Source organism: Dothidotthia symphoricarpi (genome assembly GCF_010015815.1).
Source record: "Dothidotthia symphoricarpi CBS 119687 unplaced genomic scaffold P153scaffold_13, whole genome shotgun sequence".
In the NCBI taxonomy this organism is placed as follows: Eukaryota; Fungi; Ascomycota; class Dothideomycetes; order Pleosporales; family Dothidotthiaceae; genus Dothidotthia; species Dothidotthia symphoricarpi.
In genome coordinates, this window is record NW_022985020.1 from 498,185 (window position 1) to 514,955 (window position 16,771).

The 16,771-nt window shown below is 52.7% G+C and overlaps 4 protein-coding genes across 4 annotated transcripts; 3 read left to right on the forward strand and 1 right to left on the reverse strand.

Moving 5' to 3' along the window:
• Positions 1 to 360: 360 nt before the first annotated feature.
• Positions 361 to 7,137, forward strand: P153DRAFT_386993 (uncharacterized protein; the record flags this gene model as incomplete). The annotated part of the gene is made up of 4 exons (XM_033670599.1): positions 361 to 522; positions 580 to 6,033; positions 6,089 to 7,054; positions 7,120 to 7,137. The coding sequence occupies 4 exons, from the start codon at positions 361 to 363 to the stop codon at positions 7,135 to 7,137; spliced, it is 6,600 nt and encodes a 2,199-aa protein (XP_033522409.1).
• A 479-nt stretch (positions 7,138 to 7,616) lies between these two features.
• P153DRAFT_367925 (uncharacterized protein) lies at positions 7,617 to 10,546 on the reverse strand (the record flags this gene model as incomplete). The annotated part of the gene is made up of 1 exon (XM_033668387.1): positions 7,617 to 10,546. A coding segment is annotated over exon 1 (2,237 nt), but the record flags the coding sequence as incomplete, so codon positions are not given.
• Positions 10,547 to 11,273: 727 nt separating this feature from the next.
• Positions 11,274 to 12,655, forward strand: P153DRAFT_294269 (uncharacterized protein; the record flags this gene model as incomplete). Its single annotated transcript, XM_033663944.1, has 3 exons — positions 11,274 to 11,788; positions 11,850 to 12,445; positions 12,501 to 12,655. The coding sequence occupies 3 exons, from the start codon at positions 11,274 to 11,276 to the stop codon at positions 12,653 to 12,655; spliced, it is 1,266 nt and encodes a 421-aa protein (XP_033522411.1).
• A 2,352-nt stretch (positions 12,656 to 15,007) lies between these two features.
• P153DRAFT_264135 (uncharacterized protein) lies at positions 15,008 to 15,706 on the forward strand (the record flags this gene model as incomplete). The annotated part of the gene is made up of 1 exon (XM_033662852.1): positions 15,008 to 15,706. A coding segment is annotated over one exon (699 nt), but the record flags the coding sequence as incomplete, so codon positions are not given.
• Positions 15,707 to 16,771: the final 1,065 nt, after the last annotated feature.

The window sequence follows — 16,771 nt, forward strand, 5'->3', positions numbered from 1 at the left end:
CCTAAATGGTCCGCCCTACCTACCCTATTCCTCTCTTGTGACCTGCATGTACACTTTCTATATACGTCGCGACGAGTCCTTGATCGCCACGCGCCTTATCACCTCGCCCCACAAACACACTCTTGCACGTCCATGTCCATGTCCATTCACTGAGCGCGACTTGTTACAAACAGACAGCAGCACGCAACACACCCCTCACGACATAGTAAAGGTTGCGCATTGCGTTCAACGCGCACAACAGTTGCTGGCCCACTGGAGCTGACCAAGAAATTACCTATGGAGGCGTTGTCTGCCCAGCGGTAGGCGCCAGTCTTGCCCCCAGGCAACTGAAGCACCCGTTCAATCAGCAACACGACCGAGATGGCGTTCTTCTCGGGGCTCTCAAGCACCATCGGCAAGAAGCTGCTCTTGTATGTCCTGCGACACATCGACATACTCGACAAGGACCCGGCCGAGTTCGTGAGCGTCGATGTCGGGAAGCGCACGACACTAGAGGTTCGAGATGTCGGGCTGCACATCAAGGTACCCGCCACTTTGGACATGGCGTGATGCATCCGAGATGCTGACAAGTGTGTGTAGAAACTTGTAGCGCTATTACACCTCAAGCTGCCGCCCGAGCTCCACCTCTCCAAGGCCAGAGCCGCGCTTCTCCGCGTCACCTTCGTGCTCGACTTTGGCGTTCCGCAGATATCGATAGAGGTGGATGGCATACAAGTACAAGCCAGACTGATCGAGAGTGTCGAGAACAGTGCGCTAGACCATGGGCACACACGCAACCCGCCTGGGGCTCGACCGCCTCCATACCGCCGACGACCATCTTCCCCTCCGCTTCCCCGAGATGATTTGAGTGACGACTCAGATGACGACGAACACGTGCCGACTGTAGACGAGCTCGCCAAGTCGTTCCTGCGCGAGGAGCCCGCTGAAGAGATTAGGGAGCTTCAGCACGAATTGGAATCTCAGCCTAGATACCTGTACGAGTCAATCGCCTCGAGCGATGACGGGGACGATGAGGGTTCAGCGGGCATGGGAGCACCCCTAGCTCTTCCGGCATACCTACGAAATATCCTCAACACCGCGCTGGATCGCCTCAGCATCGTTGTCAACAACATTGACGTTGAGGTCGAGGACCAAATTTCCGCCGATCCGTCAAGTACACCGAAACCGAGCGAGGCATCTCCCGTGTCATTGAACTTCCGCATCGAGCGAATAGCGATCGATTCAGTGGCCTCTCGAGATGCGCGCGTCGAGGTCAGCTCGGCGGCAACGCCAGAAGACACCAGCTCCAAACTTGGAAAGCGCCGCATGCGTGTGGAGAATATATGTGCAAGGTTGGTGTCGGATGCTGACAATTTTGTGTCCATGTCTAGAATCTCAAGATCATCGTCACCTGCAACTACTCGTTCGGACCTTACAACCAGCCCAGAAAAGCAAAGCGAGCTGTCTGCGAGTCGAATCTCAGCTCAAGTTGCGCCAGAGGTCGAAGCCGAAATCGAAGAACAATCCGAGGACGAGACCATAATACAAGGGCAGTCCAAGTCTATGAGCTTGCCGCAAGCTGTCCTTCCACCTGTCCAAGCTTCGATTGCCAGCCTGTGCGACGAGACCAGCATTCCGACAGCGCCATCTTCGCCGACAGCGCCATCTCCACCCAAGCAGCATCGCTTAATGTCTTCTGTGCATACCGTGGATGATGATCGCTTTGCGGATGCCGCTTCAGACGACGGAATGAACGAGTACATGGAGAACAACTCTCCTGCTCAATCTCAGCATTCTTTGCCGGTCCAAGATTTGGGCGCAAGTAGCATTCTATACGATGACGAGGGCCTGATAGAGTATGCGATACAGAATGACATGCTAGACTCCACATTCGACGATGGCGCGAATCCTCAGATGCCCACGGAATATTCACAAGATTGGGAGTCCGATGGTGCAGGCTCACGCAGAGCTGCCCACCTGTCTGCTCCTGCGAGCGAAGCATCGATCTCCGCCCTACCCACAGTATCTGCTCTTGGACGATCGTTTAAAGCACCTAGTGCGAGAAGTTCACCTTCTCAGTCGAGGGTCTCCGAGCAGCTTCAACGTTCAACTGACCTGCTAGACGATGTATTCCAGGCGCCAGCGGAGGAACAACCAAGTCCGATTGCTAGCGTTCATCAATTGTCCAAGTCGCTTCCTGAGCCGGAACAAGACCTATCAGAATCACAGCTCTCCAGCCCTGACGATGGGGAAAGCATGTATATGAGTGCAATAAGCGTCGCGCGGACGGATTCATCAGATGGACTGCACCTCCCAGGAGGCTGGGAAACTTCACCCACATCGAGCCATGATAGTGCATCGGACAGATCTGAATCAATCCCAGAAGAGATGATCGCTAGTAGTATTTTAGTTCCACCTCCGGAGATAGAGGACGGCTGCGAAACTCCACGCCCAGGAAGCCGGCAGAGTATAGCTTCTTCCCAGCGATTTAGACAAACACAGACCCCAACTGGCCAAGCTGACGTTATCCGAAAGCAGGCAAAGACTTTCCTGACTATCGACGAAGTCACTGTGTGGTTTCCGCTAGGACTGGAAGGAGAGGAACTTTCCGAGCAGACGGATGGATTTGAGATTGAGGAGTCTAGCTTAGACTTCAAGCCACCAAACATTGGAGAGGATTCTATCTTTGCTGAGATGCCAGGCTCTTTTTCAAACTATGCCCATTCAACATCACATCGACGTAGAGGTTTGGAGGAGTCGACGCAGCGACGCCCAACCACGAAACCTGCCAGGATGGAGAGGCCTACTGAGCGACCCAAGAAGGAGTCTTCACCTGTCATTAGCATCGAAGTAGGCTCAGTAGTTGGACACATGGATGTATCCACGGGTCGCATCATGTTCGGAATGCTTGATCGAGTCCTCAAAGCTCTGACTGGTGAGCCTAGCCAGGACAATACGGCAGCAAAGAGCGAAGAGATTTCGCAACCTGCGAAAAGCAGTGTCGAACTCTTAGTGCGTCATGTTGGTCTTGCTTGGTTGGAGAGCATAATGACTGAGTCAATCCTGGAGGGACAAGCATCGAGTCGTATGCTTGGCATCAACCCTGTGGACGCTATTCTAAGAGCGGGTCTATCGAAGATTCGCGTGACCAGTCAAACAAACTCCCAAGAGGTGCGTGCGAAGCTACTGATAGGTACATTTGTTTTGTCATCGTTGGATTTGGATATCATCTCTTTCGACAATTCGAAAACCCGACCCCGGCCATCTATCAGCAACACCTCTGAACGGCTCAGCAACGATGTGGAGATTGATTATGAGCAAGGCAGAGACAAACGGGTCACAGTCGTCACTCGTCCCGTCAAAGTCATGCTCGATATTCAAAAGCTTGATGATGCACTCAGTTCCTTTGGTGGGTTTAGCGGAGTGCTGGAACTAGGCAACTCCATCAGCTCCAACCACACCGTCAATAGTCCAGTGATGTCGCCAACGCGACCAAGGCCACGTGGTGTCCATTTCGGCGACTCTCTGCCACCCCCGTCCGAAGCACCATCAACGCCGACTAGTATACCGAAGATTCATGTTCACTTTGGCGAGGTTTCACTTACTCTGAAAGGGAAGAGTTGTGCCGTGCAACTGCAGACAACCTCTGTCCGTGTCGCCGCCCGCGGAAGCAACCTTCGTTTGAAAATCTCAGAAGTTCGGCTTTCTGGTCCGCACCTTGACGCAGCGCAAGCAGGTGCACCCCTTCTGGTGGAGATACAGGGAACTACCGTGAACCTCCTGACCGCGCCCGACGAAGCCGATCTTTCAAGACTGATATCTTTGATTACGCCGTCGAAAGATCCATACGAAAACAACGAAGACATACTCATCGAAACATTGCTGCGTCAACGTCGAAAGGGATCAATTCTCCGTGTTGAAATCAGCAGTGTGGGCGTACGAGTATCCGATCTAGAGCAGATGAAGGTTTTTGAGGCGCTAGGAGCAGAAGTGGCGCGTCTATCAAAAGTCACCAAATATCTCCCGGATGATGACCGACCTGGTATCCTCACGCTTGCAACGGTGCAGAAGCTCGATGCACGTGTCGCAGTCAATGAGAAGCTTGGAGATGTCTCCGTCTCTCTACAGCACGCTTCTGTTGCACACGTCGGAGTTCCGGCTCTGCTCGCGACAGAAGTTGGAAAGGCTGTCGTAAGCCGGGATGATGAAGTCTTGATTCATGAAGTTGTGAAACTGCGGCCGCAAGATCAACTACCTATGATCATGGTGAGGATGGTTGGAGACGAAATGGAACCCGTCGTCAAGGCTAAGCTTTTCAACCTTTGCGCCGAGTACAGGGTGTCAACCATCATGGCCGCCCTTGGCATTTCAGACGATGGCACAGCTGACGAAATCGCATTGGGTATTGCTGCAAGCGTCGCAACTATCACGGGAGCTTCTTCTCCAAAGACACTCAGTAGGCAATCGTCCCAGGCAAGCACGCCTTCTACTGTCACTGCGAAGCCGTTGGAGATTGACCTACTGCTCAGAAATTGCGCAGTTGGTCTGAATCCACGCAAGATTCCTTCGAAATGTCTATTCGTACTTACAGAAGCCCACGTATCAGGCAAGCAGGCCAAAACTGACTATTCGGTTTTGGTCGAGCTTAGAAAGGCTTCCATACATGCTATCGACGACATTGCTCGCCTTGAAGAGGAACACGAGCCATCACCGGCTGCCAGCGCGATAGGTGTGAACCGACATCTCGCTGAACTACGCGAGATTGGATTCGTGTCTCTGAGCTCCGTTTCTGCTGCCAAAATCTGTGTTAACATTGCAGGCGATGGCAAAGACAAACCGCAGCTTGTCGATGTGGAGTTCAAAAATGAGCTTTTTGTTCTGGAATCTTGCGCAGACTCTACCCAAACGCTCATTGCCGTCCTGAATGGTCTCCAGCCGCCAACACCTCCCTCTACGGCTGAAAGATATCGGACGGTGGTACCGCTGCAGCAAATGATGGAATCCTTCACCGGTGATGCAGTTGCCGGCTCCGATGACCCTGACGACGACGATTTCATGAGCAACGCCGATCTTGTCGACGATGAAGTGCCTACGAACCTCGAATATGTAGGCAGCTTTTACAATCCGGACTCTATACCCACCGACGAACAGATGGGAGATAGCATGCTCGGCGAAGACGATCTTGGCGCGTTGGCAACTCCGCCTCTCATCCGGCAACGCGGAGATCGTGGTCTTCTAGAAAGCTTCCAGGAACACTACGAAGTCACGAAAGACGAAGAAGGTTTCGACTTCAACGAGAAATACTTCCACGACTCCGACTCAGACCACAAGGGCAAAGCTAAGAAGTGGGATTCGACAAAGAACCAGTATCATCTCACGAACGAGTTCAAGATCCCAGATGCGCCGCTTAAAGTCAGGGTGCGGGATATGAACATCATCTGGAATTTGTACGATGGTTATGACTGGCCTCGCACTCGCGATATCATCACGCAAGCCGTAGACAATGTTGAAGCTCGTGCCGAGGAGCGACGACGAAGGGCTCAAGACGAAGACGAAGAAGATGATGACTTTGTTGAGGAGGACTTCTTGTTCAATTCGGTCTGGATTGGCGTTCCTATCAACGACGAGAAGGGAGCACTCGCGCGCCGGATCAATCACGATATCGATGACTTGGTCAGTGAGACGGGCAGCTATGCGACTTCCACTGCTACTCGCTCCACTGGAGCTACCGCACGCCCACGTACCGCTACGAAGTCAGGCAGACGTCGCCTCAAACTCGAGCGCAGCAAGCACAAGAAGATTGTGTTCTCGCTTATGGGTGTAGCCGTCGACTTGGTGGCGTTCCCGCCTGATTCTGGTGAGACATTGAACTCCATCGATGTCCGTGTGCGAGACTTTGAGATCTTCGATCATGTGCCTACGTCGACTTGGAAGAAGTTCGTGACTTGCGTCATTGAGCCCAGCGCGCGGGAGTTGGATAGACCGATGATCAATCTGGAGTTGTTAACAGTGAAGCCAGTGACTGATCTGGCTGCTTCCGAGCTGGTCATCAAGGTAGGTTATATGATCGTAATCCGCCTCAGTAAGATATTTATTGACACGAATACAGGTCACCATTCTCCCCCTCCGTCTACACATCGATCAGGACGCTTTGGACTTCATCACCCGCTTCTTCGAGTTCAAAGACGACTCCGCGCCCAGCACCGACACCGCACCAGCTGCAGAACAACCTTTCATCCAACGTCTCGAAGTTAACGCAGTAAAGCTCAAACTCGACTACAAACCTAAACGTGTCGACTATCGGGGTCTACGCTCAGGCCATACCACGGAATTCATGAACTTCCTCATCCTCGACGGCTCCGACATCACGCTCCGCCACGCCATTGTCTATGGCATCACATCTTTCGACAAATTGAACAAGACGCTGAACGATGTATGGGCCCCCGATGTAACGCGTAACCAACTCCCAGGCGTCATGGCCGGTCTCGCAGCGGTGCGTCCCCTCGTTAACGTCGGATCTGGCATGCGCGATCTGGTCGTCGTGCCCATGCGCGAGTACAAAAAGGACGGCCGCATCGTGCGCAGTCTACAGAAAGGCGTGTACGCATTTGCCAAAAACACAACCAGCGAGGTTGCCCGTCTAGGCGCTAAAGTCGCCATCGGCACGCAAACACTCCTCGAAGGCGCAGAAGCCTTCCTCGTCCCGCAACCCGCTTCCTCACCTCGCTCTCGTTCCCGCCAGTCCGCCGACTGGGACGGTTCAGACCCGCCTTCCCCTACCGAAGAACCCCGTGCAGTCTCCCACTATGCAAACCAGCCCATCGGTGTGCGCGCCGGTCTCCGCAGCGCTGCACGCCACCTCGAGCGAGACCTACTCACTGCGCGCGACGCTGTCATTGCTATTCCCGCCGAGGTCATGGAGCAAGGGAGCGGCGTGGGCATGGCGCGTGCGCTGGCGAGACACGCGCCGACCGTTATCCTCAGGCCTGCGCTGGGAGCGACGAAGGCGGTTAGTAACGCGTTGTTGGGCGTGGGGAATGCGCTGGATGAGGGGAGTCGTCGCAAGATTGAAGATGTAAGTTTCCTTCTCCCTCTTTCCTTCACACTGTTTAACGGGATGTGCGCTAACTTTTGCGTCAGAAATACAAGAGCTATTAGTTCGAGTGCGTGCGTATATACACGGAGGATTGAGGCGTTTGGGCTGTGTTTATCCATGTTTCCGTTTCACCCTACTCTATCATACTTGTGCGAATGTTGTTGTTTGTTATTGCCCATACGTCCCTCTTTTTCTTCTCTTTTCCTTTTCACACCCGTTTTGATCTCGCTTACCGGGACATTCTTTTTTCGTTTTTTTGCATAGCGACGGTTCGGCGCTGGGTTCGGCGTTGCGGATGTCGATGTCGCTACTTTTGTTTGTTTTTTGTTCGTGTTTTGGCTTATTGTATTACGGATACTCCTCTTTTTTTCGAGACTGTTGATAGATCGGTTTTTTTGTGGGGTTTGATACGAGGATAGTGCGGGGAATGATATATTTTTACGCGCAGTTGTTGGCTTGTTGTGATGTGGTGGTGTGAGTTCATGTGTAGTGGGATAACTTCTTCGTCCGCTCGCTGTTTGTGTACGAGGGGCCTTTTGTCTTTTTTGTAAACTTGTTTGGTCTATGTGATTTCATCATGTTTGAGTACATACACGTGGAGAGAGATTTATGATCCGATCCTCTGCCTCTCTCTCTCTCGATAAACTCACGCATCCTTTCAACATGATAGTGCATTGTGCATTCCCTTCCTCGTATCCTTCTCTGCTCGTACTTTTCCCAGGTCTGTGCACCCCCGACGCCTAAGCATCGGAACCCATTTTCTCTATCCCCTCGTGACCATGTGTCGTATCATCGAAGCCCGTAAATATCATCATCGTGTTTTGAACCAGATACTCAGTCAATAACGACCATAACCTTGGGTTTCTTGCGCACTACGCTCGGCATATCCTCGATGATCTTAGTGTAAGCGCGGATCTCCTTCTCGTCCTCATCCTCGTCCTCCTCATCAGTATCCAGATTCACAATATGGCTTCTCTTCTTTCCGGACACGGAGCTCGTCGCCGTACTCGTCCCACTACCGCTCTCCTCGGCTACGCGTAGCGGCTGCACCCTAACGGGCAGCGCATCAGTGCCCGGCGCCATGAAACGTCGCAGGCCGAGAGGAGCAGCGGGCTTTGCATCCAAGCGGGCTTTCTCGTTCTCCAAGCGCTGCAGCTGGTCCATTTTGTGGCGCCATTCTTTCGTCTTGCGCTCGGGGTCGTGCTTCGCGACTTCGAGGCCGTTGATGGTTTGCAGGTCCAGTGCGTCGGCGCGGTTGTCGCCCCAATACCAGCTTGAGCCCGGGTTTTCAACGATGCGGCGGTCGTTTTTGTGCGCGAAGGCGCGGCCTTCTAGGAGGCCTTGCCGGCCTGGGTCGAGGCCTGGGAGGTCGTCAGGGTGGGAGTTAAGCCAGAGGGCCATGGCGTTGCGCTCGTAGAGACGCCCTAGGATGCGGGACATGGGGACTACGATTTCTTTCGTGGGAGGGTGCAGTGGGTGCAGGCCTGGATAGCCGTCTGCTACTCGTGGCGGCTCTACGTTGTCGTTCGAAAGCCATTCTTTGTTCAGGCGAGATGCGTCGCTCGTGTATGCAGAGCCGTAGATCAAGATGGTGGAGTTGTAGGGCTGATTGTCATCCCAATCGTTGTTGGAGGCTTTGTCTAAGCCAGACCACTTGAGGCGTATGGATTTGATAACAAGAATGTCGGAGCACTCTGTTTGCTGAAGTCTGGATATAGGTAGAAGACGCACAACGTCGCCAACGGCAAGCATCTCGTACCCAAGATGTATTCCATGACAATATATTTGGGCGTTCGGCCATGTGCCACGGAAGCGATGCTTGCCTATCAACGACATGGTCGCCGTGACTGTCAAAGCGTTGGTGATCGTTGGGTGCCATCGTTCCTGTGGTATCTGGTGCAGAAGCTCTTTCCACAATATGAAAGGCCTGACCTGCCGAATCGGAAAGTACTTATATCGCTTGGACAAGGATTTGTCGGGATCGTTAACATTCGGTAACGGCTCGATGCGAACCCCTGAATATGTGATGTTGACAGGCCTGTCGCCGTCCTCGATGATGTCGTCGATAGTAGTCATCTCAGTCGGAATCTGTCCGATAAGACCGGCTTCCCAGGCGGGAGAGCCAATATACCTGTTCATCTGTCCATCAAACAACTTGAACTCCCCTGAAGCGTTATTCCGGACAATATCTACGTCCTCAGAAAGTTCTCTCACATACAGAACGATATCACCTGCTCGCGGAACCCATTTATCCCTGACTTTCAGTTCCTTGAGTAGGGTTGGAAGAATTTCCTGCTCGGCTTTCCAGTCTGGGCTCAGCGGCTCCTCTATGGTCTCATCAATGACGTTGTCGCGCCTGAGCTTCTCAATTAGATTTCGATATATGTCTGGTGTTCCTTTCTCATCTGTTCGAGTTGTGGACATACCCGGCCTGATTACCTTAGGCCAGCTTGTTGGTTGCAACGCTAGAGGAGCCGTCAGTGTGGGCTGCGGTTGTAACACTTGAAACGCCTGTGGATGATCATGATACGCAGGAGTTGACGTCTTTGCTGGAATTTGGGACGCGTGACGAAGATCGGGAAATACCGGGGCGGACTTCGCCGTCGGTAGTTTGTATGTCTGGGTTGCTGTTGGTGGACGAGAGGATGCTGCGCTGGACGTGCGCATGCTATTGTTGGGAGAGGTTTTTGGAAGCACGCCTGAACCTCCCATACACACAGTACAAGGGCATCCAATACTATTCCCTGCGTTCTGCACAAGGTATGCGAAGTGTGGATAAAAGCGGTTCGGTGAGTCGAAAGCCCTGTGGGATGGGTGTCCATACAGGTATTTGTCGACATGAGCGCCCTTACCACGAGGTCGTTGCCACATGGAGTATCCTGGTGGCAGAGATTCGAGAACGTACTTGACACCTGCTTGAGCTTCACCACGTTCTTCCATCCACTGCTGTCCAATCTTCTCAAGGTAGAGCGTCGGTGGGTTCACCTGTGTGCATTTGCCCGGTCTGGGGATGTGTGTTGCATCGCCATCCGAGCAGCCTGGACGCAGCCGGACGACTGTGCGGTTCGCAGACATGATTGTGATCTTCCTGTGTGATTCGTGATGCGGGTAGCCTCAATATTGTGGGGTAAGCGAGAAACAGCAATTATGCCACTGTCGTTGTGAAGCCTCGAACTCTAGAAAGAGATAGAATTGGGCGAGCTCCAGCAAACGCGTGGAGTATAGTAGTAGGTGACTAAGTTGACAACAGGAAAATTTCATGAGGAGGTGATCGGATAGTTAGTTGTCGAAATCCAACCCGCCGCGTTTAGCTGGTTGGCACGCGTGATGAAGGCCTGCGGTGAAGACGCGTTTGTTGCCCCACGTGACTATACATTCAGCTACCAACTCTCCTAGTAACGCGACGTTTACACATCAAGGGAGCACGTTGCCAGAATTTTCTGGTCGATGAGGAGTACACACATAGTGGCATGTAGTGAAGGTGAGGGCTGGTTGACTGAAATTCGAAGTCGGAGCTCGGCGGACGGTTGTGCCGCCACCCGCCCCCTGTCAAAATGCAGGAACAGAAACTTTATTTGGCACGTCGATTCCTCCCAACAATAATCCCACAACCAAAACAACGCGTCTCGTGCGTCTTGGATGTTGAGGATCTCAACCACGTCTCATCGATGCCTTTGCCCGCTTTCTCTCCATGATGACGTTCTCCATAGATTAGGTATCGGTTTGTTCGTGCACGATCTTCACGGCCCACTCGAGCGTTCACTCTGTACGGTTAGTTCCCGCACACGTTCCACGAGGCAGCACCACGACTCGGTCATACGAGGTATCGGCTGCATGGGCTCCGCAAGAGGCAGGCGGTAGTCCATATCGAGAAATACAGTAGGCTACAAGGGATGTTAGCGGGTGATTCGGAGCATAGACCATGTGCTCAGCTCCATGTAGAGTAAGATTGTCGCGTGTCTGCACCACAAGCTTTCGGTCCTTATCCAAGCTGTAGCTGGAGTCAAGCAACGACTCGTGGGCATCCTCACCCTTTCCGTTCTCTTCTGTTCAGCTGCGCTGTTCTTCTGTTTCTCTCCATCCCATCTGTTGTCCGGTCCATCATCGAGCGTTGGACAAGTCGTCTAGCGCTGTCGATAAGCCTGCCGAGCATGAAAAGGAGTCCCAAGCTATAAACAACGCTACGATTAGTTCCGCCATGAATGTATTCAGCTTCAAACGCGCAGGTGCCCACCAACCACTCGACGGCGAACGACCTGCCAAACGCATCTCGACACCGGCTGGCCAACGCCTTTCCATCGTTCTCGAGAATAGCCACAGCAAATGCTTCCAACCCGATTCCTCGGCCAAGATCAACGTCAACACGACCACAACCTACTGCAACGACCCCACTCACCAGCACGTCGATGCAGCTCTACACGTGCATCCGACTCCACGCAAGGCTCGTTTGACCTCGTTCTTCGCGGGCGGGCGGCTGGGCATACCGAGTACCGACGACCGAAGCCGCAATGGTTCTGGTAGTAATCTTAGCGTTAGCGTATGGAGCGACAAGGATGGGGACAAGTTTGGGCAGGTGAGGGACCGGAAACACGGGGGAACCAGGAGAGGCTATGGACGGAAGAGGATTATCATCGTTGCAGCGATAGTAATCGCCCTTATTGTTGCGCTGGCAGTCGGTCTGGCACTGGGGCTGAAAAAGAAGTCATCCGACAGGTAAGGCACCTGTTGTCTTCCGCCTCTTTGATTAATCGCATGTACTGACGCATGTATACAGTACATCGTCTACGTCACCCGGCTCCTCCGAAACGTCTCCCACGCCTACCAGTGGAGACTCTCAACCTGTATCCACAGACACTAGTACCACTACTGATTCTCCACCCACATCAACCTCCACTCTGTCACCGTCCACGGCTCCTGAAAACTTCCCTGTCGGCAAATACTCTTTCATAACCTACCTCGACACCGTCAACAAGAACTGCACATCTGACCCCAACACCTGGACATGCAACCCCATCACCGACTACTACTCTGACCCACAGAAAGCCCTCGCCATTATGAACTGGGAAATCACTGGCTCGGCAGGCGCATACAAACTCACATCCCGAGACGATGGCGAAGTTCTTAGTATGACTTTCCAAAATCAGGAACTGGAGTTGTTAGACGAAGGGAAAGATACAGAACGCTACAAGTTCCAGATGAGTCGGACCAAGTCGGTGAACATGACAGGGACTTTGGGCGACACGAAAGGCGATTTTGAGTGTGATTATGGCACCACAACATTGCAGGGTCATCTGTATACGAAATTGCAAAGAGACTACCCTGATGATACAATCAGCGTGGATGATACTGGGTATTCTGCGTGGCCGTATGGTATGTGCTCTTTCTGTCGACTCGCCTTAGAGCAGTATGCTAATGCCAAACTTAGCTGCACGTATCGAGCAAGTCGCAGCCGGTGGTCAAAATATTCCATCTTGCAAGACCACCTCAGGCGAGGAAGTTACTGATGGCGTGACGTCGCAAGACGCAGGGAGCCTGTGTTCTTGCTTGTATAAGAATTGGACACCAACAGTCAAATCGTGAAACGTTTGAAAAGTCGAATTGCTACGTTTTGTCTTCGTACTTTAGCATGTTTATTGCATCCAGAGTCCCGCTCTGGCTTTTCTTTTCTTTTGTCAATATCCAGTCGGTTTGTAGAGGGTGTTTGGTTCAGTTTGTTGTTTGTGGGAGCTCCTTCAGTTTGTCGGCTTGCAGCACATGAGTGTTGGCGAGAGGAAGATAGTATGCATTGAAACATAATGATGATGCTGATATTATCTTCGCAGTCTACTCTCCTCGGTTGTTTAATATGTGACATCGCTTCGGTTGTCAACTGCCTTTTACCACTTTCTCGCATCATCGGACTTTGATAGTACGGAAGGGAGCAGAAAGTCTAAGAGGAAACTGTTGCTAACAGACGCAACCGGAACCATTCGTGCGTCTCGATAGCCACGCCAAGTGAGCGAGTGACGTTCATCGGAATGTGCTGTGTTCTCTTCATTGATCACACCCCCATCTTAATCAAAGACACGTCTTCAATCGCGCAACGTCTGTTGTTCCTGATTTACACCTGACAATTAGTGTCTTTGTCTCCAACATCAGAACAAACACAAATCCACTTCCGGGTGCAGGTCTTCGCGATTGCCGCATCCGGCGATGCACGACAAAGACAAAGCTATCGGGGTGAATATACAAGATGCGACGAAGCAGGATGTTTCCCTCGATTTACTCTTTTTTCTGCACCTCTGCATTTCATTTCTACGTCTCCAAATTGTGCGCATTGCAACTTTCCATAACCAACCACAACTATGGAGTACGTCAAGAAACTAACAAGGATGCTCTCCTCTCCAGAGGGTTCTTCTCCAGAAAAATCATCCACCAACTCTCACAGCAAGCGCCGAGCCAGCAGCGATCTGGATCGCTCGCATAAGCGTCGCGCAACGAAATCTGATCTGCGATACACTCCCGATGACCGCAGGAGCTCTCCATATGCATCTGGCTCTAGCACCAGGATGGAAGTCATCTACGAAATCGAGGAAGGAAGTGATAGTGATGTGCCGGCGGCGAGTTTGACGCCTTCGGGCAAGGAACCTAAGTCAGGGTTCCGCAAGAAACCACAGACTTCAACACCCACGAAGCCCGTCTCAGAAAGTAGTAGCAGGTCGAAGAAGACTGCGAACACGCACAAAGCCAAGCATTATCTTGAGAGAGCCAACGAACTGGTAGAGTCCGCCAGCGAGAGCGAGACCGATATGCTTTCCAAGGAGATTGCTGAAGCACAGGGTGCTTTGCATACCTTTGTTGAGCATGGCACACACGCTGAGGAGCTCAAGAAAGCGAGGCTGGGTAAGAGTGCCCTCGTCGATCACCCACTTGCCAGTAGAGGTGCTCAGAAACAGCTGCTGCGGCAGTATTACAGCTCTGATTCCGAGGAGTTTGACGTTGTACGACCGCCAAAAACGCGTAAGCAAGAGAAGAGCCAGGTGCCTGGGCCACAATCACGAGAGCCCAAGGATACTGCTATCAAGCCCCGTGGGCAACGGTCATTCACTGTAAAGTTGGATCAACCGCTTATTCCCCCACCTGCCGTCCCGCAGGGCCTTACATCGACGAAGAGCCCTTCGACACGGACTCCGAGGTCACCTGCTCCTTCTCCGCCAGTCAGCAAGCAAGCCTCTACAAAGCCGACCTCAACGCAAGAAGACAAACCTGCAATCGTTCCCCCGCGAAACCCTCCACCCAAAAAACCAAGCCAGTCATTAGCCCAGAAGCACTCTCCACAAAATCCAACACCCGTGCAAAAGACCCTAAGACCAACCTCCAACGCCAAACTCTCCACCGCAGACTGGCTCAACCTCACCCCGACAGAGCAATGGGCCACCTCCCCCAACCGCCGCGCCCAAACCCTCGTCTCGCACCTCGACCCCACCGACCTCCCACTTCTACAGCACACCATCCAAGACGACGTCAAAGAACCCGAGTACGCGCTCCGCGACGCCGAGCTACGCGATAGTCTATGGGCGGTAATGACGCAGATGGAGCGCTTCGCCTCGACGTTCTTCACATTCCCGCACTCCGACGACGTGTCACTACTAACGGCAAACGTGTACGCGAAGATGCAGCCCGCGACCGTGAAGATCGTGGGATGCGTTGCGTCCGGGGGTCCTACGGGGGCGCAGGGGTGGCATGACTTGTTTCTTGTCGAGCAGAAGCGGTGGGCGGTTGTGTGTGCGATTGTGGGGAATGTGCTTGCTGAGCAGGTGTTTGGGCATGTGTTTTTCGGCGGGGAGAAGGAGGAATGTGAGGTTGTTGCGAGGATTCAGGTTGAGTTTCAGGGGGAAGACGGTGAGTAAAAAGTTTTTACACCGAGAAATATGCGGCGAACTAACACACATTATAGGATTTGATCGCAATAAACGCTACGCTGAGACAATTCGAGATATCCTGCAGAAACAAGGACATCGTTCTACCACCACCACCAATACCGCCATCCCCCTCCCAACCAACTTCGCAAACCACGTAACCCACATCGTCCACGCCCTCTGGACGCACCTCACCCCCATCCTCGCCCTAGACCCCACGCAAACCTCCCTCCAAACCCCGCGTCCCGTCCTCGACGCTCTGTTCACGCTCGTCGCCGAAGCCGCCATGCTAAGCCTGCACATGCGCCTCGACCCCCACACAGCATACCACTTCGAGCCCGTGTTCAAAGAAGACCTGTACGACTCCGCACGCATGGAATGCTTCAACGACGCCGGCATGCGGGTGCAGAACCCGCGCACGCCTTCTTCCGGCTCGGAAAAGGAGAACCGGCGCGCGGGAAACGATGATCCCCTCACGCAGATCACGCTCATGGACGGCGTGACTGCGTATCGGCGCGGCGGGTGGGAGACACACGAGAGTACCGCCGCGAAGCGCGTGTTCCAAGACGGATGTGAGGGGAGGGGTGTCCGCGTCCGCGTTTTGACACACGGGTGGGTGTTTTGCAGATGGGGACGGGCGCGGAAGTTTAAGGATGGCGCGCCGGATGATGATGCGGCTGTGCATGGGGAGGGGTTTGAGGGGTTTGTGGAGTTTGCGGAGTTGGAGGGGGTTGTGGATCCGTTTTTGGGGCAGAGGGGGAGGGAGGAGAAGGAGGAGAAGGAGAAAGAGGAAACGGTGGTAAAAGAGAAGAAGAAGCAGAAAGAGACACGCAAACCCCCTCCCTCGAAGACGAAAGATTTAGAAGCAAAACATACAGGTACACAGAAGAAGAAGGCATCACGGTCCGCGAAACCCTCAAAAATCACAACTACAAAAGTCACGAAGACGGTGAAAGCGACGCCTTCCAAGGTGCTTGAAACCACGACAAAGACAACATTGACAAAGACTCCCAATACGAAATCGGTATCAGAGGATCAGATCATCGAAGCCGACTCCGAAGACGATGAGTACGACGATGACGATGATGGCGGCGATGGTGACGATGATGACGCGGTGTCTGACCCGAAGAAGGTGTAAGTCCCTCGACGAATTCCAAGTTCAGGTGTATTCAGGCCGAGGAGCGTGTTGGTGTATCTTAGTGCGAGGTGGATTGTGTTAGTTTGAGGGATATCGGGATCTGCTATCGATGAGGTTGTTGTTGTTGCTTTGGGGGGATTGATAGGTGTATGTGTTCGTGATTGCGATTGTATACGAGCCTTTTTGCTTCCGTTGAGATGGAGATGGGATAGTTAGTTGGGAGCTACAGTATTATTCATACTACGCAACATGACATGACATGAGATGTTCTCCGAGAAAGTAGGGACGACTGGATGTGTGTCCATGTGAATGAATAAATGAATATCTGTTCACCCAGCCCAGCACTCCTGAGAAAACAAACCCGGGTCGTTCAAAAACAGTGTCCGCGGAAAAGAGGTTGATATTATCTGGGAATCCGCCATTCCCCAGCAATATCCTTTGTTCCTCTGAAACACTACACCTCATGAACGTAAAGCGACAATCAAAGATACAAGGAAATGCCCACGGACCAATCAGATGCCCACGGAGCAGTTCGAGTCAACACAGCCAGGATTAATTGCGTCATGTTCCGTATGTCGCGCATGGAATTAGCTTACCGCGCATGCAAGTCATTGTCGTTATCTTGTCGAACTGCTGTTCTTTCCAACTGGGTGTAGGATT